Source organism: Vanellus vanellus (genome assembly GCF_965231255.1).
Source record: "Vanellus vanellus genome assembly, chromosome: 9".
Classification (NCBI taxonomy): domain Eukaryota; kingdom Metazoa; phylum Chordata; class Aves; order Charadriiformes; family Charadriidae; genus Vanellus; species Vanellus vanellus.
The window spans coordinates 20,479,716-20,503,201 of NC_138914.1; the positions used below are offsets into that span (position 1 = coordinate 20,479,716).

The 23,486-nt window shown below is 39.1% G+C and overlaps 1 protein-coding gene across 1 annotated transcript in view; it reads left to right on the forward strand.

Moving 5' to 3' along the window:
• Positions 1–23,486, forward strand: part of DOCK3 (dedicator of cytokinesis 3) — a gene marked incomplete at both ends in the record, with an annotated part of 218,058 nt that overhangs the window by 148,140 nt on the left and 46,432 nt on the right. The window contains 13 exon segments of the mRNA XM_082487547.1: positions 1,258–1,420; positions 1,906–2,012; positions 2,719–2,890; positions 3,567–3,664; positions 5,660–5,743; positions 6,072–6,172; positions 7,510–7,591; positions 13,907–14,077; positions 15,368–15,454; positions 17,717–17,909; positions 19,743–19,870; positions 20,846–20,992; positions 23,116–23,214. Coding sequence (XP_082343673.1) covers positions 1,258–1,420; positions 1,906–2,012; positions 2,719–2,890; positions 3,567–3,664; positions 5,660–5,743; positions 6,072–6,172; positions 7,510–7,591; positions 13,907–14,077; positions 15,368–15,454; positions 17,717–17,909; positions 19,743–19,870; positions 20,846–20,992; positions 23,116–23,214 — 1,632 coding nt within the window.

The following is a 23,486-nucleotide window of genomic DNA, read 5'->3' on the forward strand; positions in this document are numbered from 1 at the left end:
AGGCTGGTCGTGCATTGAATCCCAAAATTCCAGAGAACTTTCCATTCTTTATGGGCTTCTTCACAAATCCTTAACTTTCTCGAAGCCGGAGGAATATTACCACAGGTCGAACTAACTGGGTCTGGTTAATGGGATATACTTGACTTGATAGTCCCTTGATTACAGGTGGAAAAAAATCAAATCAACATAGTTGGTATTTTCTTGGAATGGAATTTAGAGATGCCCTGGGGAAATGACCGGTAGTTCTTCCTGTCATGATACTATTCCATGTGGGGTGCTTTTCTGTCAGAATTTGTATTGCATGTGTCATTTTAGGTCTGCTTAGCTTCTGTTTCTTCCTGGATTCATTATCCTTAGAGATGCTAAAAGTGAAGAATATCTAAGATGTCTCTTTTTCCTGCATGGTTTTATAAGATACCACATGTAAGTTCTAGGTCTAGAACATGGGTTTAGTGCCTATACAAAAAAATATGCTTTCTGCTCCATGTCTTCTTTGCAAAGGACCTTTTACTGTCCTCATTTCGGGACTTCCGCATTTCTCCTAACTTCCTTCACTTGTGTTGTCGCTAAGGATTTCTAGATTTCCTAAATAATACCAATTCATGCTTTTCTTCGTCTGCATTTTGAGAATTTTGGTCAAGTTTTCTAAGCTTTTTATATCTAAAAGCAGAAATTCAGATCCCGTATTTTCAGGTGATGACTATTCAACAGGAATTCTTTGCTTGCCACTAATGAAGTAACTCGATCAGAATTTTCTGGGATACGCGGTGAGGCTGGATGGTTGTATTTTCAGGAGACCAATGTTTTTAAAAGCTTGAGAAGTTCAGGTATTGCTTCTGAACTGAGATACTGAAGCAGAAATCTAATTAGATGGTATTTTCAGAAAAGTCTGATATTACAAGTGATGGTCCTATTAGGTTCTTTTTTCTTAGACTTGTCTTTGTATATTTGAACGTACGTGTTTAATATATCTACGCTTGATAGAAAACTTAGCTTAAATAATAACTTAAATAATAGCTTAAGATACTGGAATTCATCCAGTATCGTAGGTCTCCTAGCTCATCTTTTGACCCAAAATACAGTTTAAAGATCTCTTCAAAAATGTCGGGTTTCATTGTGTCTGAGTTTCTGCTTCTGACTCTTCTTTTATGTCTACAGAAAGCTATGAATTATATAAAGGTTATCACCATGTAATAAAATGACTCATCTGTGGTGATGTGATGTCTTTTAATCTTGAATTGTTTTCTTTTGTTCCAGGACTGCATCAGCCTGGGCTCAGGAGAGCCAAGCCGAAGTGCATACCACTCTTTTGTCCTTTACCACAATAACAGCCCTCGATGGGGGGAAATCATCAAGCTGCCCATCCCTATAGACAGGTTCCGTGGGTCTCACCTCCGGTTTGAGTTCAGGCATTGCTCCAGTGAGTGCAAAATATAACCAAGAGAAATCCAAAAAAGCAGTGGTCTTTCCATTGTCAATGTGTTACCGGGTGGAAAGCAGGAAAGGGCTGCCAACTTGCAACACAGTGAAGGTGCACTGCTAATTAGCAGGTTGCCAATTTATGGCGTTTATTAAACAGCACATTAAAAACATCGTGAACAATCAGTGCAGGGCAAAACATTTTGTAGATGTTCTCCCCTGCTGTTCTTTTGCTGTGTTTTCCTGTAGAATGTTTTCTTTACAGTATGTACATTCTGTATTTTACTGTGATCGGCACATTTGTGTTTGGTTTGAGGCTTGTCGATCATTTGCATAGAATTAGACATAGTATATTATATGTTATTTCTTATGTGGCCTGTGTGCTTTTTGTTAGGCACGCAGAGAGGTATGTGAATAACCGTGTGGTATATATGGACGGACTGAATATGTACAAATATGATTCCTTATTTCTATCTCTTGCTACAGCAAAAGACAAGGGGGAAAAGAAGCTCTTTGGTTTTGCGTTCACTCCATTGATGAGAGATGACGGCACTACCTTGTCGGATGATATCCACGAGCTTTATGTTTATAAGGTACCAATTCTTCTCTGCAGGCTTTTCACCTACTCGTCTCTACTGCAGTTTAAATAAGTAATGGTCATTACATTATCTTTTTCCCCCCTCATGAGAAGTATGTGAGGAACAGATTAATAGTAGTTTAAAAATTTTATAAATTCCAAATCACATGACTAGGTATCGATACAGCCTTCTATTCTAGGTACAGCTCACCTCTTCCCTTCTGATAACGATGATTTGTCTTCTGTTAATCCTGTCTATTTTGAATTCAAACATACTCATGTTTATAAACGTTCAGCAGTTATACCAGCCTATGGCATTATTCTGCACCTTTCTATTACGAAATTATGCTGTACTTCAGATGCATCATGTTACAATGCCACAGCTTGGCCACCCTGTAGCAAGGGGTCAGGGCGAGTTGTTTGGTTTTTTTTTTTCCTTCCTGCTGATTTATTTCTTCAGTACAATTTTCAGACAGCAGCACTAAGCTGTACAGTTGGAAGACTGTGATAAAGAGTCAGTGGTTAGGAGACCACGCTTTCTAGAGCTGGGTCTGGTTTGTGTATGTACAGGTGCTGAAGGTGGTAAGCACACCATTTTCTTAGAAGTGTTTTTGTGCACCCAGAAGATCAATAAAAGCACTGTTAGGCAGTTGTTGTCAGGGTCAGAGTATGTGGAATGAGACAGACTAGGTAAAATTCCATTTCTTCTCCTGTACCTGCAGTGTGATGAGAACAGCACATTTAACAATCACGCGCTGTACCTGGGGCTGCCGTGCTGCAAAGAGGACTACAATGGCTGCCCCAACATCCCTTCCAGCCTCATTTTCCAGCGCAGCACCAAAGAGACCTTCTCGGTCTCCACGCAGCTTTCTTCTACCAAACTGACCCAGAATGGTAAGTAGCTGATCCTTCAAAACTGCCCAAGGCAACAGGGATTACAAAAAAGAGAGGGATGTGTGTGCTTGTGCTCTGTTTATTTTACTAAAGTATTCATTCGTTACCGTTTCATTAGATGTATGCTTTTTTTTTACTAACACTATGGAAATGAGCAGAAACTGGTTTTTTGAGGAAATAAGGATAATGAAAGATGGCAGAGAAATTACAGACATTACTGTAAGTACGGGAGAAGGGTAATATGTTAAAGCAAAGTTAATTTTCATTAAATGATTGAAGAACAAAAAATCCAATGTAGCACTTCTACATAAAGTTTGTTTTATTCGGCTTTTACAGAGTTACTAAGTAATAAAAATTTGTTATGACAACATCCCTGAAGCATGGGAAGGCAAAAGTTTTGTCCACAGTGCAGTGTCAAGTCACATAGGGAAAAAAAAAAAAGGCAGTCTTTACTCCTTTTAAAGTACTTTACCATTCCTCCATTCATTTCTTTGTTAGTAGTATTGGACTTATTCCATGTTTTCCTTTTTGTTTTCCCTTATGTATTTATTTTTTCCGAGAAGTGTGAACTGCAGCTAGAGCAGAAATGTAACGTGTAATGAATCTCTGGTGGGTCTGGGATTACCATTCTTCCCTCTGTGTATGGATTATAGCTCTTTCTCTCACTGTTCTGCAGTGGATTTGCTCGCCCTGCTGAAATGGAAAGCTTACCCTGACCGTGTGATGGATATTTTAGGAAGACTGAGACATGTCAGTGGCGAGGAAATTGTTAAGGTACTACATGAAATAACAGTCCTTGGATGCATCTGTGACAGCGAGCGAGTCCAGACCTGCAGTGCACTTCTGAATGTCCCTCTTGCTGTACTTCTGATTCACGCTGTGAATTCTCAGAGTTTATGAATTGGGATTTCATTTTAACCTGAAACTAAACAGGAAGATACAATCCAAAAATTAATGGATAGTTAGTCCTTAGGATCAAAATAGTCCTAATCCTTATTAAAATTCCCTCACCCACATGTGCTGCGAGTTCTCACCACCAATTGTCCCACTCTGTGGGCCCGCTCCTGTTGAGCCGCTCTGCTTGCTGGGGTAGACATCGCCACTGGCAGTGGTTTTGTGCAGACTCTGTTCCAATAGTATTTTCTGAAGGACATTCTCTGAAATTGTGTGTGGGCGGTCACTTCTAGAGTGAAGAGAACAGAGCTGACTCACAAAACTTGGCCTTTTCAAACACCTAGTAGAGTTGATCTCTATTTGCATTTTGAAAATATGTTCCAAACGTCTGTATAGAGGAGAAAGAAATGTGAAGCCTTGAAAGTGAAGTTTTGCTCAGTGGCCAAGGAACCATCCTGCAAAACCATTTTCCTGTCCCAGCACTGTGAGGTGGAGCTGTTGCCTGGAGCACCAGTTGCTCTCCATCATGTCTAACCTTTCCGTAACCTATCCGATCTGATAATTTCATCATGCTCTGTAACCACCATTGCTCTGCATGCCGGTCCTTTGTGCGACCTGAACTTTCTCAGGTCAAAGGAACTTCAAAATGCATTTGAATACTTGTGGGCTAAGCAAAAAAAAAAAAAAAAGTGCATTCCAGATATCCCTTTGGCAATTTTAGGTGCGCTGAGAAGTCTCCCTAGAATTTATTTCTATAAATCTAGAAGTAAAATGAGGTAATTTGTAACGACAAACAACCAAAGAGAAGAAACCATAGAGAAATCCCATCACTTAGTAGTTTATGATTAAAGCCACTTCACTGTAACTCATTTGAATGTTGCCATATCTTGAATGTTAGTTAATGGTAACTTCGTAACAGTAACAGAAGAGAACAATACCCCGTTTATGTTGGAATTCTTCAAGAATGTTGTGTTTTGTACACTTTGTTTGCAGGGCAGTACAAGTATCTGATTTTTATAGAGAAAAGCATAAAAAGATATGGACTAAATTAATCCAAGGGGAGAAGTAATTTATTCCCTCCCTAAGTCAGCTGCCATTTGGCATTGGAATATGAAGAACAGAAAGCAATAATTCAGACAAAAAGAAATTTTGTCCTTTCAGAGACTTCATAAATTGTTATATTTCTTGTTTTCCGTATCAGAAATGTAATTAGAATAGATTAAAAAATCATGAGAGAATGTGCAGTTGACTTGATCATTAGCATGCTTCTTCAGTCCTCCTTTCTGAAGACTGTGCTTTCAGGAAGGAAAATCACTGAATTGTCAGCATTCAGGAAGCCGCCGTCTTCTGGATGAAAGAAACAATTGTCAATATGTAACTTGACCAAATTAATGCTTGTTATAAAAGCTTTGCTTTCTGTCATATAACAAAAGTTTTCAATATTAAGCATAATTTGGAGCACCAGTTAATGTGCTTCCAAGTCTTAAATTTGATGATGAACAGTGTCTGATACACTCTAGTGATACGAGAATGAAAATAAGTTGTTTTGCCGCTGTTGTAAGGCAGCACTTTTAGCCAGCTTACAGTGAAAGGAGCACTCAGTTATATTTCCAAATTAGGCATGCGGTACGTTTTTCTTATTTTTTTGTTTTTCTGACATTTTTGTTTAGAAATATTCCTTGTAAAGAGAAAAATTCCTCTTAGTAAAAACAAATTAAAATCTGTCCCATCATACGGGTGAATGTGAAGTGGTTTGTCCTTGGCAAGCGTTATGCAAAGATATCAACATTTATGAAACAATTAAAGCAGGGGGGAAATAACCTTCTTTTGAATACAATTGAATTTGAAATTCTTTGTTTATTCATATCATTTTAGTTCCTACAAGATATTCTCGACACGTTGTTTGTAGTTTTGGATGACAACACAGAAAAGTATGGTCTGTTGGTCTTTCAGTCTTTGGTAAGCTACTGAATTGTTACTGTATCTCATGGTCAGTGAGTCTTAAGTTTCTTATTATCGTGTTGCTAGTATTTTATTTCCATGAAATATAAAATATTCAGCTGGATCCATCCTTATGTTTTCTGTAATAATTATGGGTGAGGAGGGCAGGATAGCCTCAACAATATTTGCTGTCACTTAGGACAAGCAAACAATGACATCTAATAACACAACTACTGACTGTTCAAAGAAACTCATGTATTTCAGTGTTCTGTAGCTTGTGTAACTTGTTTATAGAAACCAGTGCGCAATTTTATTTAGTATGGGTTCACTTTTTCATCTCTCACAGGTATTCATCATAAATCTGCTGCGTGACAGCAAGTATTTCCATTTTCGACCTGTGATGGACACTTACATTCAGAAGCACTTTGCAGGAGCGCTGGCTTACAAGTAGGTTTTGTTTATCCGTCACTTCAAGAGATGGTATTACCCAGCTTTGAATGATGTCACCATCAGAATCGTAACCTTGGTGGCAGCAGTGGTTTGCAAAAGTAGAACTAGTCAGGTGAAAGTTTGCCAGCTCAGTTATAGAGAGGAGCTGCTGAATGACACCTGTGGCTAAGGAAGAGCAGACTTTGGAATTTGTCTTGCCTTTTTGAACCGGCAAATCTTACTTTCTTGTTGTTGTTTTTTTTTTTTAACTCAAGAGACACTGTCACTCAGCAACAACTCATTATCAGTCTGTACTAATGAGCTACCAAGAGCATATACATTTCTTGTCTAAAGAAGGATGTTGGGATATGAGACTTGTGTGAAAGCTTAGAGAACTAATTGTAATTTCCTCTTCCAAAGTAGACAGGTGTTCCCATAAGACGATGTTCTATTTGATTAGAATAAATGTATAATTTCAGTAGATCAGAAACTTAATATTCACTGTCACTTTGAAGATTCTGATGTATTTTTTAGTATTCTTTTTTGAGTTTTGCATCAGACAGGAAGACGGATTTTTGAAAGCAGTAACAGTTATCATTCAGGGGTTTGTTTTTCCTTCCTTTTAGACCATTTGAACATTTGCAAATATTCTATCTTTGGCCACAGCATATAATTGGTTTTGATTGTTTTAAGGCATTCACGTTATAAAAGATAAAATATATAAAATATACATTAAAAATATATTTAAAATCTTCTGTCAATGGCAGGTAAAAAGCTGTAGATACTGTACGACACTAGAAGCATAGTCATGTTCAGAGGGTTAAAAGGTGTTCTGCTTTGTGTTAATTATCACCCCTTCCAGACAAAACAAATGATTTTTGGTAGTCTGTCTGAAATAAAACATGTTTTTAAAACAACTGTTTCAGATAGTCCAAATGGTATTGTGTACTCAGGAAAATAGATGCATGTGTTTTCTCTGTGATCTTAGTTTCTATAAAACTGCTTATTTAGAGGAGATCTAGAATTTCTTACCAAAAAAAGAGTATGTTTTGGTCTTAGAATTGTACTGCATGCCTTTATCAAAGCTATCTCTTTAATAACTTGGTTTTGATGTTCTCTTAGGTTCCTCATGGTCTAAGTCAATTACAGAGAATAAATTCTTTTCTGTTTTTGAAACTTAAATAAATGTACATATTATGTAAATTCAGTAGTTAGGACAGCTATAGCTGACCACTGAAATGGAGACAGATGAGACTATTTTATAGAATTCTCCCCAAAAGTGAAATGTTTGTTGCCTGACTAATTTTAAAATAGTGCTGAAGGTTCCCCTTCTTTTCACTGTTTGTTATATACAGAGAGCTGATCCGATGTTTGAAGTGGTACATGGACCGTTCAGCTGAACTTGTACGTCAGGACCACATCCAGGAAGCCATGAGAGTATGTATCCAACGGGGGTATTTGTGTCTGTTCCATCTGTGACTGCAAAAGGGCTGGGAAAGATGTATATAAAAGCAAGGGTAGTCTGGCACTGACTTATTTGTTTGACCAGAATTGTTTTTTTTAATATTTTGCTGAAATTTTAATTTTAGGGGGAGATTCGCTCTTGTGCAGGAAAAAAAAATGGAAGAATTATGTCTCCTTAAGTCCTTCTGAAGCCCCATGGAGAACTTAAGTGGGCCTTACATGGAATATATATGCACTGACCACAAACATATGTGTGTGTGGTCTACACCTTGCACTTCAAGAAGCATTTATTTTAAATGCATTAGGCACAGGTGCCTGTGGATCAAAGATATGCTTTTCATTTCTGGCATTGACACAGCTTCATTGTATTACTGGTTGAAGTTCAGGAGTATTTTAAGAAGCAGATAAATGAGCCTTTAACTGCATGGAAATTCTAACAGCTCTCATTGCACAGGACCTGAATCACAGTTCAGTGATGACAGCATGATCTTGCAGGAAGGCACAGCTTTCTAATGGTGTGTAAAAAGGGAATATTTTTGGTGCTATTACAGAGAAATCAGACACTTACGTATTAGTTTTACCATGTGTAGTTGTAAAACAAAGATATTGTGTCAAGTATGTAAATACAAGATTCCAAATTTGCAGGAAGATATTTTTCTTTGAGTGAGTGTCCCTCTGTACCTGTGTACCGTGAGTAGGCTTGTGTCCCACCACTGGAGTCTGGCCACTTTTCAAACTAATAGCACTGGCAGAGATCAGCACTTTCTTTTTCTCTTTTTCACATCACCACAAATTGGTGAAGCGCCTCACAGGTGAAGCACACACCCATACATACACAGAGACTGTTCCTTGTGCATGTATTTATGCTTGTGTCTTGCCATATGTTTCAGACTTTATTATGGCTTTTTCTTCCTTGTGATATTTTTGTTCTTTTTTTTTTTGCCTCCTTTAGTCTAATTTAGTTAATATTTTTGAGGAAGTAATTTTAATGTTTTGAGAATCCTTGTTCCGTTTGAATGGTTATGGCATCGCCGCCATCAACTAGCTTTCAGGATCCTCCTGTTAAGATCGTATCCTGATATTTACAAGGGCATTACACCAGTGTTTACTTTGTCTTTTGTAGATATTTACATACTTGGAAACAACTTCTTTGTAATACTTTTCAACCACGGATTCGTAGAGAATGGTAAAAGTAGGACAAAGATGTTTTGTCAAGAAATTATCAACTTTCTTATTCTTTATGCTTCCATTCTTAACCTTCCTGTTTTGTTTTTGTTTGTTATTTTTTTAATTACAAAGAAATCTATTAAAATTGTGAGACAAGAGGAAGATCTCTACCTGGGACGACTTCTAGGTTTTCTTCCCTCTCAAACCACTCAATAGTGCTGTATGCAGTGCAGCAGAGAGAGATGATATTGTCCCTATGTGGTCTTCATTTTTTGAACCTCACAGCAGTCCTCTTCAGAAATATTAAAAATATGAATGCTAGAATGTCTTTTAGAAGCTCAGTCATTCAACATTACTGCTTGTGAACAAGGTACATTCTTTCAAGGATTCCAAGGTAGCTGTTTGCTTACTGGGAATCTCAAGTGTTTGCCTAGAAAGTAGCTGTTCCCTCTGAGTGGGGTGAATTTGGAAAGGCTTGGGCTGTCAGGTCTTCAAGCACAGGAATTATAATTACCACCACGGTTTCTGCAGACCTAACGGTGCAGCCTCTACCAATGACACTGCTGTCACATCTTATTCGGACAGTTGCCTTTGCAGGTATACCTTGGAGGCCCAAATTAAGGTCTTTATCTTCTTCCACTGCAGGAAAGTGATTGATTTCCTTCTTTGTTTCCAGATTTTATTTCGGGCATTTGGAGCAATTTTGTACCAAACCTATTATCATTGCTAATATGTCATTACTAGTACTATATTTGTTTGTTGGGAATTTCTATGTCTTGGATGTCTTCGCTACACTCCTTGCACTAGTAGCTCTTCAGCTCAGAGAACAGAGGATAGCGCTCTATCTCTTTGTCCCTGAATTAGCTGTTAAATGTAGTACTCTAAAGCAGGTGTTGAAATACATCTGCACTCTTTTTTTGGCCTTTGACTGCTCATGTACATTCATGATGGATATGCAGATGCCTAATAGGATTCTGATTTTCAACATTTGCATTAGCAAGCGCTGCTTGAGACTATTTCTAAAATTACTTACCTCCCTCAAGACTCCCCTTAATTCTCCAAAAACTTCTATGAAGACTTGGGGAACTATAACCTCAAACCAGGACACCGAAAGGATGTTTCTACCCGTGCTAGAACACACGGCATGATGTTCCTTTATTATGCTCTACAACAAGCTCCGCGTAAGCTGCATCCGGCCTGTGATTCCCTGGAGAATTCTGTAACTAAATGTCCACGTATAGCTCCACAGACAGTTTTAGTTTTGCTTTCCCTACTAATCATGGCAAAACTTATGAAGTGTCTCTAGGAGATGCCCTTTCAGCTTCAGCTATCTTCCACTAGTAGAATCACAGGTGAGTTTCGCCTGGATTGAGGGAACCCACTGAAAAAGCAAGACCTTTTCTTCCTCAGGAAGTCACATCTTCATATCAGTGTTCTGGAGCTGAACCGCACAGAACAGGCGTCAAACTTTTTAGAGACTTGGAGGTACTGCATACCATTGCTATGGGGCTTTACATCAATGAGTGATACAGAAAGGGTCAGTCTTCCCAGTGGATTTCTTTGAAACCAACCCTGAACACACTTTGTGAGCGGTGCCAGCCAGGGAGCTAGTGAATGAGACTTTTGGAATGACATTCTCGGCCCTGCCTTTTGAGAATGGGGACTCCTCCAAATTGTTTTCTTCGCCCTGAATTCAAAAAAGAAATGTTAATCTATTGCTTTTAAGACCAGTCTGTCTCTGGACTTATTTATTAGCTCGTTCAGAAACAATTACCTTATTTGGTGATTCACATTTTCTACAGCCTCACTTTTTCTAAGAATACCAGAAAATTGCTGATGTAATTATAATTGTTCCACCCTGGTCAGCCTGTTTGTGGGACCTGCTCCTTCTTTTATTGCTGATGCCTTGAACTTTGCCCTAGGTCTTTTATCTGCTCTCACAAGACTCAAATTGGTACCCGCACTTGAACCTTTGCACTTTTTTCTTGAAACTGCGTAGTAGATGCCTCTTGCACTTGAAACAAGTATGCTCTTCTCTGAAAAAAACATATTGACGATAGAAGGAAGAAGTTTGCTAGCTGCTCTTGAATGGTGAAGTGGATACTCACAGACTACTGAAAATGTCTTTTATTTGCTTTGGTTAGGACAGTGAAAGGGATTCATACCTTCAGAACTAATCCTCTTAACGTACGCTGTGCCCATTCTACATACTCCAGATTATTTCCTAAAGTAATCTTTGGGTTTCTTGAGTTAGGAAATTAATCTGTGCTTTTTCTTAAAGCAGGTCTATACAAGGTTGATTGATCTGTTCATACTCTGAACAGAATTAACTTCTACAGCAGATGAATCCAGATATGCAGCTGTACTGTCCCCAGGACTGTCCGCTGCATTTATGAATGTGCTACAACAGAACCATTAAATATCTGAGCATAATCCTTGAAGGCTCCAGCAACACCGCTGTCTCTGAAGAGTGTCTTTTTCTGTTAGACCTGCAGAATAACCACAGAAATTTATCCACTTTTTTACCTGTGATACCATAGAAGCTTCTAACTGATGCTGCTTTTGTCATAGTGGTCTTCTGGTTTTAATTTTCCTGGGACATTGCAGCCAACCAGCAGGTAATCTGTGCAAGTTGAGATGTGCTGTTCCTGTATGCAGAGTGAACGTGCATAAGGACAGTCACTTAACGAAGAGAGGAAGATTACTCATGAGTAAGTGAAAGTTCTTTGAGATGCATTATCTATATGCACATTTCTTACTCCTTTTCTTGTCTCTCCTGGAGTACCACTGGTGGAATTTAGGGGTTTTTTGGTTGAGAGGAAATAAGGTTATGATGCTGTTTGTCCATTTAAGTTTTGTATTTGATGGTACCATGAGTCCTTAGGTTGCTGGTCACAGGTGAGTGGTGTGTGCTCACCTATTGTGTGAAGATGCATACAGACTACGTTTTTAAGAAAATTCCTTTAACTTGATGCTGATTTTTTATATCATGCCAAACATAATAGAAGGCTTGAATTTTATTTCAGTGCACTTCTATGCGTTTAGGCACATACATGCATCGTATCTGTGATTTTGTAAGTATTAAGTTAGTCCAAGTGCTGATTTGTGCTAACAAGACTTGGTTAGTGTTTTTACCATCTCAGCCGTGTGTCTGCAAACACACTGAACTCTTCAGTTCACTGCTTTTGCGGATTCATTCTAGGCAACGGTTTAGGTTGTCTGTGCTAAGGATGCGGAGTGGCTCTGCAAGCCTGCCGTTTCACTTTCAACAGAGAATGACAGAATTTCATACGTAAATCCTCTGATTCATTGCAAAACATAATCTTTACATTAAAGTTACGAGCTTTCAGGTTAGAGTTATGGTTGTCTATACCAAACCTATAAAACAGCTTGTACGAGCGCTTGACTTGCAGTATTTGGTGTTTGCAGCAGAGATGCTAACCTTGAAGAGCTGACTTTTGTCAACCAATTGACCTTTGTCTGCAAACTATCCAGAAATACAAAGTGTTATTTCCTGATGAAGTTCTTTGGTGTAAGGAAGCTTCACCGGGAGATGTTTTATTACAGAAGTATAAATAATGTACTGCCAAATTAGCAAAGTTGCCATCACTCCTGAAAAAAAAAAAAGTCTGTAAGTATCAGTGGCATTTTGAAATCTGTGATGGCTTTGTAAAGAATTTCATGTTCCCATTCTCTATCCTTAAAGCTGTAGCATTCTAAAGCTTACAACATAACATTGCACATTCGTGCATATAGTGTGATGGTTCAATGAGGGACATCTTATGGATTCAAAAATACCTGAGGGGGGCAAAATTTGGATTTGAATTAACTTTCCATTTCCAAACTGAAGTGAAGCAGACAAGAATACTTTCCAGTCGATACAGTGGAATATTACTAATGTTTCTGTAGACGAGCTCCAGCCTGTTTGTTTCCTGTGCTGTATTTTGAGGATATCATCAAACTATGCATCGTGTCTTCCTTTAATCCTGCTTTAATGGTGTATCATGTTAAGCACTAAGGGAAGGAGTGAAGTCTAAATGTGAATTTAGCACGTTTCAGTGGTGACAGTTCCATAAACCAAATGATCAAAAAGGCCTTGTTGCTGTGTGGAATATTACATTGCTATTTTAGTGTCTGCAAGAACCTTCGACAGGTTGCTAAGCTTGGTAAAGGCTGCATAGAACGATGTATTTTTCTTCATTGGCACTGCTCCCAAATAAATGGAGTTCTGAATAATGCCGTCTACAAAATTTTAGTTAAAGATGTTTAGGTTGGAAATTCAGACTTAATCTAGATATGTTGTAGAGCAAGTTATCATTCTCCTACAAGAAGATCCAATTTGCCAGTCCCTCAGGACTGCAGCTTCTATCACGCGTTGTATAACGGTGTTAAATGCCATCTTCTGCACAGGATATTCTCCCTCTGCTGGGTGCTCTCCAAATTTCGTAGGTGATGATAAACGAAAGATGCTTTAATTTACCACAGCTCAAAATAAAACTATACTGGCTATAGTACTGCTGCAGTGGGCTGCCAGAGGGCTTCACATGCTGCTCTTGTTGTCTTCTATTTCTGCATCTGCATTGATTTCTGTTTGTAAGCGTAGCTGCCAGAAATAAAGGAGAACCTTGCTGTTGTGTTCATATTGAAAAGTAGAGTCTCTTTTTTTCCAGGTAACCTTTCTTCTGTTCCACTGGCAGTCCGCTTATCTTAATCTAGATTAGCTAAGTCAAGTAATTAAATGTAAAATTTGAATGAAAACAGAATAGCTTCTTCTGACACTTACAGTCATTGTGCCAAGTTATGAGAAAATTAAAGTCTCTTCGTTGAGTTTTTCCTCAAATTTTGTAACTTGAATTTGTCTATTTGACTTAAATGTATAATTTTTGTGAGTGGGACATACCAGTAACACAGATTATTGGTTGAGAAGGGATACTTGCCTATGAGTAGCTGTTCCTTAACTGAGTTATATAATTTACAAAACCTGTTTTTCTTTCTTCTTTCTAAAGCTGAAGAATTTAGTTATTATGCAGCTAGACTCTTTCCTGGTTCTCTTTAAAGCTCCTTTATTTTTCTTTCTCTCTTTTTCTGTATCTTAATCTCCTTCCTCTCCTGCTCCTTAAGGCCTTGGAATATCTTTTCAAGTTCATTGTCCAATCTCGGATCCTTTACTCCAGAGCTACTTGTGGAATGGAGGAGGAACAGTTCCGCTCCAGCATCCAGGAGCTTTTCCAGTCCATCAGATTTGTACTCAGCTTGGACAGCAGGAGCTCTGAGACTCTCATCTTCACACAGGTTTGCTATTTTCTACACCTTAATTGGCAAACCGAAAGGCAGCTATTTTCTGCACAGGTAGTATATATGGGCACATGACAATTAAACACAGGTTAGTACAGTTTTCTCCCTCTAACAAGCTGATGATACTGGAAAATGACACAGCCGGTTAACGTTATTAGACAGTAGCTTTGCATCACTTCACAGATACAGGTGAGCTGAACTGTGGACTCTCAAGAGGAATGTGACTTGTCACATGAGAACACAATTTCTACTCTTCACAAAAGTAAACTGCATTTTCAGTCCTCTCATTCATGCGTCTTACGGTTGGCCTAAAGAAATTTAAAATCCTTAATTGTAGTAGCTCAAGTCAATACTTGAGGTCATAGCAATGTCACAGTAGAGAAGTTCAACTGATGTACTCACAGTCAGATAAATTTAATTCCAGCATACTCTAAAATTACAGCCAGAATCACGTGCAGCCTGACTGCAAGCACACTGTGATAACCACACTCACCGTTCATATGGTATTTTGATTATGGCCCACGTGACTTCACAGAGACTTCACGTGGGCTTAAGGTACTATTCAAAGTCAGTAAGGATGTTGCTAAGTTTTGTTTCATACTTTAAAGATCACTGTACTAAACTACATCTGTGTTTAAAAGTTTTAAATAGTTCTTTCAAATGCTATGTGTGTGCCTCAGCTCAGAGAATATCAAAGATAAACCACCTGGAACTTCCTGGTAATACGAAGGTGATTTGTAATCACTAACTTACTATTCAGATGTTTTGAACACCTATTGTAGTTTGCCAAAGAATAGTTGCTGTGAACATTGCCACAAAACAGAGCGACTCCACTGGTTAGGGAAGCTGCCAGCAATGTGGTCTCTTTTTTAAGAAGCTGCTCTAAAAGATTTTGAGAGCAGCTGCTCTAATCTTCAATTTAATCACCCATTAGTGGGTATAGTAAGATGAGCCAGGAACATGAGAAACCAGCACACAGATTTTGCAGGCAAAGCGGCAGTAAGGGGAAACAGCATCTTGTGAGAGCAGGCCGTTTAGGGTTCTTTAGTTGGTTTTTTTAAGTTGTGTTGATCAAAAATACAGAGGGAGACTAGATTTGAGAATGGGGTTGTTTTCCCTTTTTCTCTTTGTTTCTTTTTTTTTTTCCCCCCTCCTTTCTCTCACTATGGTATTTCTTACTTTGGACTTTTGTAATTTGTAAAGCCTGTCCTTGTTTAATCTTTGAAAAGTTTATTTTTTGTTTCCCCCTTGCCACTATGTTGCCCCTTGATCCCACTTGCCCCATAGGCCTCTCAGCCTGGAGGGCAGGCGAGCGGAGCTGGGACATGTGCCCCACAAAAATGTGGTGGTACTTCAAGGCCGTCATTTAATTCTGTAAGTAATGATCCTCAGAACTGCACAAGTATTTCATCATGGATGTTCCCAATTAATCCTTTTTCCCTATCCCAAACCTTCTTTTCCTGCATATGAACTGGAATTTAATGTTTAAGTGGCTGGTACTTTGAAACTGGAAAATGTGGAATGTTTCAGTAATTAATGGAACAGCTTATGGCATCCACACACTGAAAAGACAGTATTGAGGGCATATACAAGATTATACAAGTCAAATTGTTCAGGACGGCCAAGGAGATTATGTACTAGTTCCGGAAATCTGGACAACTGTTAAATATCTACAGAAATGCAAACATAATTTTCTCCACACTTGTCCTCTCATCCAGGATATTACAGAGTTCTCGATATAGTTCTTTCCAGCAATGAAGCTAAAACTGATTACGTCCTTCCTTCCAGGCAATTGGTTTGACATGAGTAATGTTGCAGAATATTTTAGGGTGTTGTACAAAAAAGAGCCCTTCGAGGAACTGATGAAATGATGTAGCTGTTCCTCAAGACAGCTCCAAAGCTTTCGGAAGAGATCCCATGCATCCTTAGATTACTGCTGGGTAGCCTAAATCACCACAGAAATCCTCCTGCTTTATAGTAATGGTTAGAAATAAGTTTAGGAAAACTCCTGTAAGGATTTGTTGGGCCGATACTGTAATTTCACTTGCATTATCCCAAAGATAAAGATGGTGGCTAGATTTGCGGCTGTTGTAGCCTTCCAAGAGTACCGTGAGCTATTTAAATGATTCATATTTGTTTATTTTGTTAGTACATTGTATGTATGTAGCTACAAATAGGTGACAACACCCAGGAGGCTATGTGAGTGTTTGTGTAATCTGAATTGATTGTAACAAGACAAGATGTTGAGAGAGATAACAAGCGCGAAGAAGAAAGAGGTAAATTTATATTCAGAATAATTTAATGGGCTCTACAGTGTTAGTTGTAAAAATAACTTAGACTTTGCTCAAAGACTATTTAATAGATATCACTGTTGTTTGAGGGAAAAGATACTTTGAGGAAAGACTTGGCAAAGAAGGCAGCTGTATATTATATGGGATTAGGAGAGGCGTGCCGAGTGCTTCAGCCGGCAGGGGAGAGCTACAGCAATGTTTATGCAATGAGGAAACAAAGAAATCTGTGAGGAAAAGGAGGACTTGCAGAACAGAAGAAAATAGCGATAGGTAGTGGGACTCTGGAAGGGCGAAGCTGAATAGAGATCTGCAACGAAGTTTGGTAAATCTGAACTTCTGGAGGAAATCAGGGTGGTTTGTGTGGAGAGCTTCAGAGGGGGGAGGGGGGACCAGCAGGAGGGGCAGCGTGCGGCTGCGGCGGGTGGGAGCACAGCAGCCGAGTCCCAGCCAGGCTGCAGCGGTTCCAGAAAGCACCCACCTAGGAATTTAAGTAGCTATTATGAGGAAACAGGTATGGACCTTGAGTAGGATGTAGAGCAAGACAGAGGAATTTTAAAGCACTAGAGATGTGTGGCAGTTGTTAGATACGGTGCCAAGTCTGTGGATCTTGAGGATAGGGCGATGCATGGAATTTTCTAGTGCTATGAAGCAATAAATTGAAAAAGTGTGAAATAAGAGATGAAGAGTTTTGATTTTTGTTGTTGTTGTGTTGATACTGTTTTTGCACTTTAAGAAACACCTTCAAGGATAGCTCCGGCTTTCTGGAAATATCCATTATTGCAAGAATCACGTGCCCACTGACTTGCATGATGTGATGCCTCTTTCACATAAAATCACACCCCACCCCTGTTGCAGAAATACTGCAGCATCACACGACAGTGCTCCTATGGTTAAGGGTCTGTCAACAGAACGTTTTCTGAAGAGTTTTAACTGTCTTGGGTGGTTGCTCAGTACAAAAAATTGGTATGGAACTCTCTAATCAGAAGCAAGTTTTATATTTATTGAAAAAAAGTAAATCAGCAAAAATGGACTATTTTCTGATCTCTGGTACCTCAATTATTTCTGTTTTATAAGCTGTGTCCTAAAATACAGCCTTTTGTAGCTCTACAGTACCTATGTGCTGAACTTACCGTAAGACTTAGTATTGCAGCAGCACTTGATTTTTATATACATGATTTGTTCACTATGAACTTTAGGTATTGCGAAACAGTAACACCAGCCATAGCGCGCTATTTAGTAGCTTTTTGCAGACCCTTACTTTGGTTTTACTGTTGTTTCTGTTGCACTGCATTTAGCTGCAGTTGCAGAATTCAAAATTTTCATTTTTTTCATTGCCTTTTTTCAGGCTGCTTTGCTGAACTCCTTCCCTGCTATCTTTGACGAGCTGCTGCAGATGTTCACTGTGCAGGAAGTGGCGGAGTTTGTGAGGGGCACCCTGGGCAGCATGCCCAGCACCGTGCACATCGGGCAGTCCATGGACGTCGTTAAGCTCCAGTCCATTGCACGCACTGTCGACAGCCGCCTGTTCTCTTTCTCAGGTAAGACAGCGGTATCTCAGGCCAGGTCTTGCTGCTAATGAAGAGCAGAAGCATGTTACGTTTATTTTGCAGTTGCTTTCCTGCAAACAATTCGTTGCTGATGCCAATAATCTTTGTAGTTACTTATCTTGGCGGCATCATTGTTGCATATATTCACTGTGGGTACTTTATAAGTTTCCCTACGGTAGAAAATGTTTACAAATCCATCATAGATGAAGTGCAGTTACTAAAGGTTGATAAAAATAAGTGCATTAACAAATCAAGTCAATTACTAAAACTGCCAAATCTCACTTGACACTTTGTTTTACTCTTCTGTTGTCACGGGTAGGAAGGTAACCTCCTCTCCAGCCAGTTTATTGTCCGAGAAAGAGAAAGGGGGAGATAAAGTTATGTGAGAAACCCACCACATTCTTTTGAAGTATGTTTAATCTTTACATCATAACTTTAATATTTCTTTAGCTCAACATATTAGTAATTCTTTAAGAATTAATTGAATGAAGAAGGATTGAAGGTTGTGAGTTTATTTCATCCATAAAGGTCCGAACGAAGGACGTTAGGAAGGTAATATTGGAAGATAAAAAGCACCGTTGCGCTTATCCTCCCTGTAGTGAGGATCTCAAGTTAGTGCACTTAAATTATTCTACTCAGTGCATGGTGAGAATAATAACACCACAAAATCATGTTTAACCCACCCGTTGTAATTGTTTATAAACATACATATTTTTTCTTAAATTTCAAATTAATTTTAAAAAATATGAGAGTGTACAGAACAAGTAGCTTAGTCCAAAGGTGGCTGTAAAACAGGCAGTGTGTTTTATCTAATTATAGTGTTTTGAACCTATTGATAAAAATATTTGGCTTTGTGGGTGCCAGTTTGTAGGCAAAAACTTCCTCTTCTGCCTTCTCAATAAAGCCAGGTGTAACTTTGCCCACAGGGTCCAGGGTTTTAGTCCTTCCCATTAACCTTCATTTCTCCTTTACAGTAATACTGGCAACTAACGATGCTTTTAGCTGCTGCATAGCATCGTGACATCTCACTATGATGGCTGCTATGACTCTACAGATGCCTCATTTTCCACCTAAAGTAATGGTAGACCCCTGTCATATTCCTTCCCATGGAAGCATGACCCGATACTCCCAAGTCAACAATCTCTCCCATGTCCTGTCTGCCCCTGGGAAGATGAACCTACTTTCCAAAGTTATCTTTTGGCTGCCCACCCTACCCACTCTTCAGGTCTTGCAATTAAAGGAAGATACATTCTCTTCTTCTTGCCTCCTGTATAGTGATGACCTGTTTTCCTTTTCTCTCTCCCATCAGTCTGTTTGCTGACATCTTGCCGCTTTTTCCCCTGTCGCTCTTTTTTCCTGGTTTGGCTGCCGTTTTCTGCAGCTGGTACCTGTTCTCCCTTCTTTCATAAGATGAAGGTTTGTAAGCCAGCTAAAAGAATTAGCCAGTTTCCAGGAGGCATATATTGGAGAAGCTGTATTAGCTGTGACAATAGAGCTGGAAAGCAACAAGAAGTGAGGAAGGGTTTGCACAAAGGAAATCAACATTAGAAAATGTCAGTTCACAGCTGTTGTTTCCAAGCTGTATCACTATTGAGAACATCACGTATACTGCATTTATGAACTTGTGAAACTAGATGCACCATTAATTCATTAGATACAGTTCTTGGAAGTGTGGTGTACGACAACATGTACAGTAGAAGTTGCACCAGTTAATGAAACATGCTGTATGTCAGTAGGCTAATTTAGATACCAAGAGGCTGCTGACTGGGATGGTTGAAATTTAAATCTCTTGGAATGACTGTGATCTGGATATTCATGTTTCAGAGTCGCGGCGCATCCTGCTACCTGTAGTTCTCCACCACATTCACCTTCACCTGCGGCAGCAGAAGGAGCTACTTATCTGCTCTGGGATCCTCAGTAGTATCTTCTCCATAATCAAGACGAGCTCATTGGTAATGTCCTGTTTGATTTATTTATTTTTTTTAAATTCCACCACTGATTTCATAAAATGAAGACTGAGGGATTTTTATAGGTTAGCACAGGTTTTTTGACAATCCTTTTAAAAACGAAACTCTGCTAACTTTCTGTCAGCAGGAGAACATCTGAAATGAGGGTCTGCTTTTGTGTGTGTGACTCAGAGCATTCTGATTACACAGTGCTCTTGCTGTTAGGAGGGGAAAACAGCATACGCATTTACCAGGTTTGACACTGTTTAATTTTCTTCATCCAAGCCCAGAACTTAGATGTCAGTGGAGTTCAGAAGCTCTAGGACTTGCAGTTCCGCAAGAGACAGTAACTAGCACTTTGTGATTCACTTTAAGAGAATACTCTAAAATTATCCAATCAATGAAATCACACTTAGTTCTGGAAATTGCTGCTGCGTTTAAACACCCAGCTTTGATGATCATAATACTCTGATCTCAAATGGTATCTTGATCATTTAAAGCAGTGCTCACAAACAGAGGGTGGTGAAGTTTCCCCATCTGACTCCAAAGGAGGAAGCTCATGGTGCTAAATATAATTCATACCAATAGAGTATTTTCAATTACAAGTTAAGGTTTTGTGTGAAAAGAATGAGATGAAAGGTATCATGGTAATATGCTAAAATAATGCTGCCATAGAATAAAGGGTCCTGAACATAATTCGATCCCATTGTGTTCTAGAGTGTATGCAGACCTTTGATTATAGATTTACCTTTATGGCTGTGACCCTGAATGTTTCCATCAGAGACTGAGGAGGTAACACACACAATGGCATCACAACAGTATCTGGTACCAATGATGAATTTGATTGTACTTCTCTGAACCTCCATTACGGAGCTCTCTAGCAAAACAAGTATTTGTGGTATGGCTGACTCAGCAGAATTGTCTTTGCTAATGCCGTTCTCTCCATTTTCTAACTGTCTGTTTGCTCACTACTTACCATAGGAGGGAGATGTCGTGGAGGAGGTTGAGATGATGGTGGAGAGCCTCCTGGATGTGCTTTTACAAACTCTGCTTACAATCATGAGTAAATCGCAGTCTCAGGAGGCGGTAAGAGGGCAGCGTTGCCCGCAGTGCACAGCAGAAATCACCGTTAGTAACTAACAATCAGTTTCTATTTCCTGCTTCTCTAACCTTTGGTTCAGTCCCTCACCACCACCGGCACCTCATTATCATCTCTGCTGCATGAACGCCCAGGGCTTTGTCTCTTTCCCTTAATAAGCCACAAATTCATTCCCTCCTCTTTGCAGTAGTGAGGTCTGCAGGAAGCAGTGGAGCTCAGAAAGCTTTTGTGGATTTCCAGGTTATTTTCTCGTTTGTTTTTGCAGCTGTGATTAAGAGTTACTGTTTAGAACTTGAGGCGCATGCTAGCTGGGTACCTGTCTAAATAGGCGTCACCAGGGGCTACGTGAGTGTCAGGCTCTGCTTCCCAAGACTGAGAATACTGTCAGTGGACAAGTCCCTTTACTTAACGCCCTGGAGAGCATCTGTCCAGGTTCACTGATTATTTCATGCAAATGAAATACAACATACTTTTGAAAAAGTAATTAACAGATCCTAAGTCAAGTGAGCTGTTGAGCTTGGTGGAAGAAGACGGAAAAGCCACCACTTTGTCCAGACTGCCAGCATAAGCCTAGGGGAAGACATTTTTTTCTTCAAGATGCAATAGGAGATGAGAAAAGGAAAAGACTTTTGCTGTTCAGCTTTCTTCTTTTCTGGATTTGTTGCCCTTTTCTGTTCTAGCCTATTTTAGTCTATTTTTGCTTGGCAGAGTCTCTAATGCAGCTTTTGCACAATGTATGTTAAGCTGTTGTTCAGAATATCCCTTTTTTTAGACTTGCTTGTTCATCAAATGGCTGAAACCTCTGAGATACTGTTGGGGGCAGATGTACACTAAGGTACACTTCTCACCCAAGAAAAGATTTTATCTTTCCATGTTAGCTCAGATAAAGTAATAAATGGTAGAATCCTAATAAAGAGCAAGGCATTTAGTACTTTTTCAGACATAGTCTTTGATACAAAATAAGAAAGGCACTACCTTGCAAATGACCAGTAGCATCTCAATTTCCTTTTGACTTGCTGTTATTTATCTCATGCCACCTCACACAGAAAAGCACACCTTTTCTCCCAATGAAGTTCAGCCCTGTAAAGTTTATTGGAACAACCTATCTCAAAGCTTCTGGGTAGATGCTTGAGCCAATTAAAAAAAAAAAAATCAAAAAGGAATGGACAGTCCCAAGTATAAAATCCTTTGTATTTGTTCCTGAATATATTCAGGAATTTGTTCCTGAGTTTACATTTCACAGCACATATTTCACAGTGATACATGGAATCTTATTAGATACTGCTTAGAAAGTAGTTTGTATATTTTCCAAATTAATTGCTTATTGTCACAGAAAAAAAATAGCGTTGTGCAAGGGACTGGCAGTCAAAAGACATACTCCTTGTATTCTTGGCACTGCCTTGCTTGTTATCTTGGACAGATTGCTTAACTTCTCTGTGCTTTGCTTTCAGATATGTAAAATGGGGGAACTCATCTTTGGAAAACACTTTGGGATACTGTGGTAACTGGTTAGGGTGCATCTGCTTTGCAGGCCAGAAATGTAATTGTAGCTCATGTAGGCTTACCCAAACTATATTCCAAATATCTTATTGGAATACTGTTAGTACTGTAGCTATGACAGCACATAACTTGGTGAACGCTAATTAGCCAAATATTTACAAGATTTCAGACACCTTTTGTAGCCCATACTGATCCCATGCTGTCATTGCTATACTGTTTTGAGTATCTGAGCCAATTAGTTTAAATAATTCCTGGTATGTCTGCATGAGCTGCAGTCACACCTTTGATAGACATAGTATATTAAGTAACTGAAAAAGGTGATTGTCAAAAACTGCATGCTTGGAGGGCAATTCCTTAATGTCTGCATTAATAATTTAAAGTATTTTTGTATAGACAACAAGATTGGTTAAAAGACTTTTAAAACTGGCATCTGTGGAGGAGCCTCTAAGAGGTGCATTCCTCTTGAGGTGTATGAACAGTAATTCAGGAACGGTTAACATACGGTATTTTTACTCTCTGTGCATGTCAGCTTCCCTCTCATAGGCATTGGGGCCATTTCAGACCCCTCCCTTTATACCTTACCCCAGGCTGAGTTTTTTATTTAGGAAATTTCAGATTGTCTGAATGAAATAATTTCTCATTTGGTTAACAGGGAGAATATGTCTCCTGCCTTTTATCTCTGCTTCGTCAGATGTCGGATACTCATTTCCAGCACTTACTGGACAACTTCCAAAGCAAGGATGAACTAAAGGTACAACAGAGCAGAACATCGTTTGTAGGGTGATTCACTCGGAATGAGAGAGTGGAGGGGAATCCCTCCAGCATTACTTGCTCTGCTAATCATTCCCATTCACTAGCACTCTGATCGTGGACCTTCCTTTCGCAGGGCACTGAATTATCTTCATAGAGCAAATAAAGTCCCACGATAGATGTTATTAGACAGAAAAGGATATTGTTATTGTACCAGATAGAACATAGTCAAGAGGAACAGGGGTTTTTTTAATCCCCTGAGTCAGTTGTTCT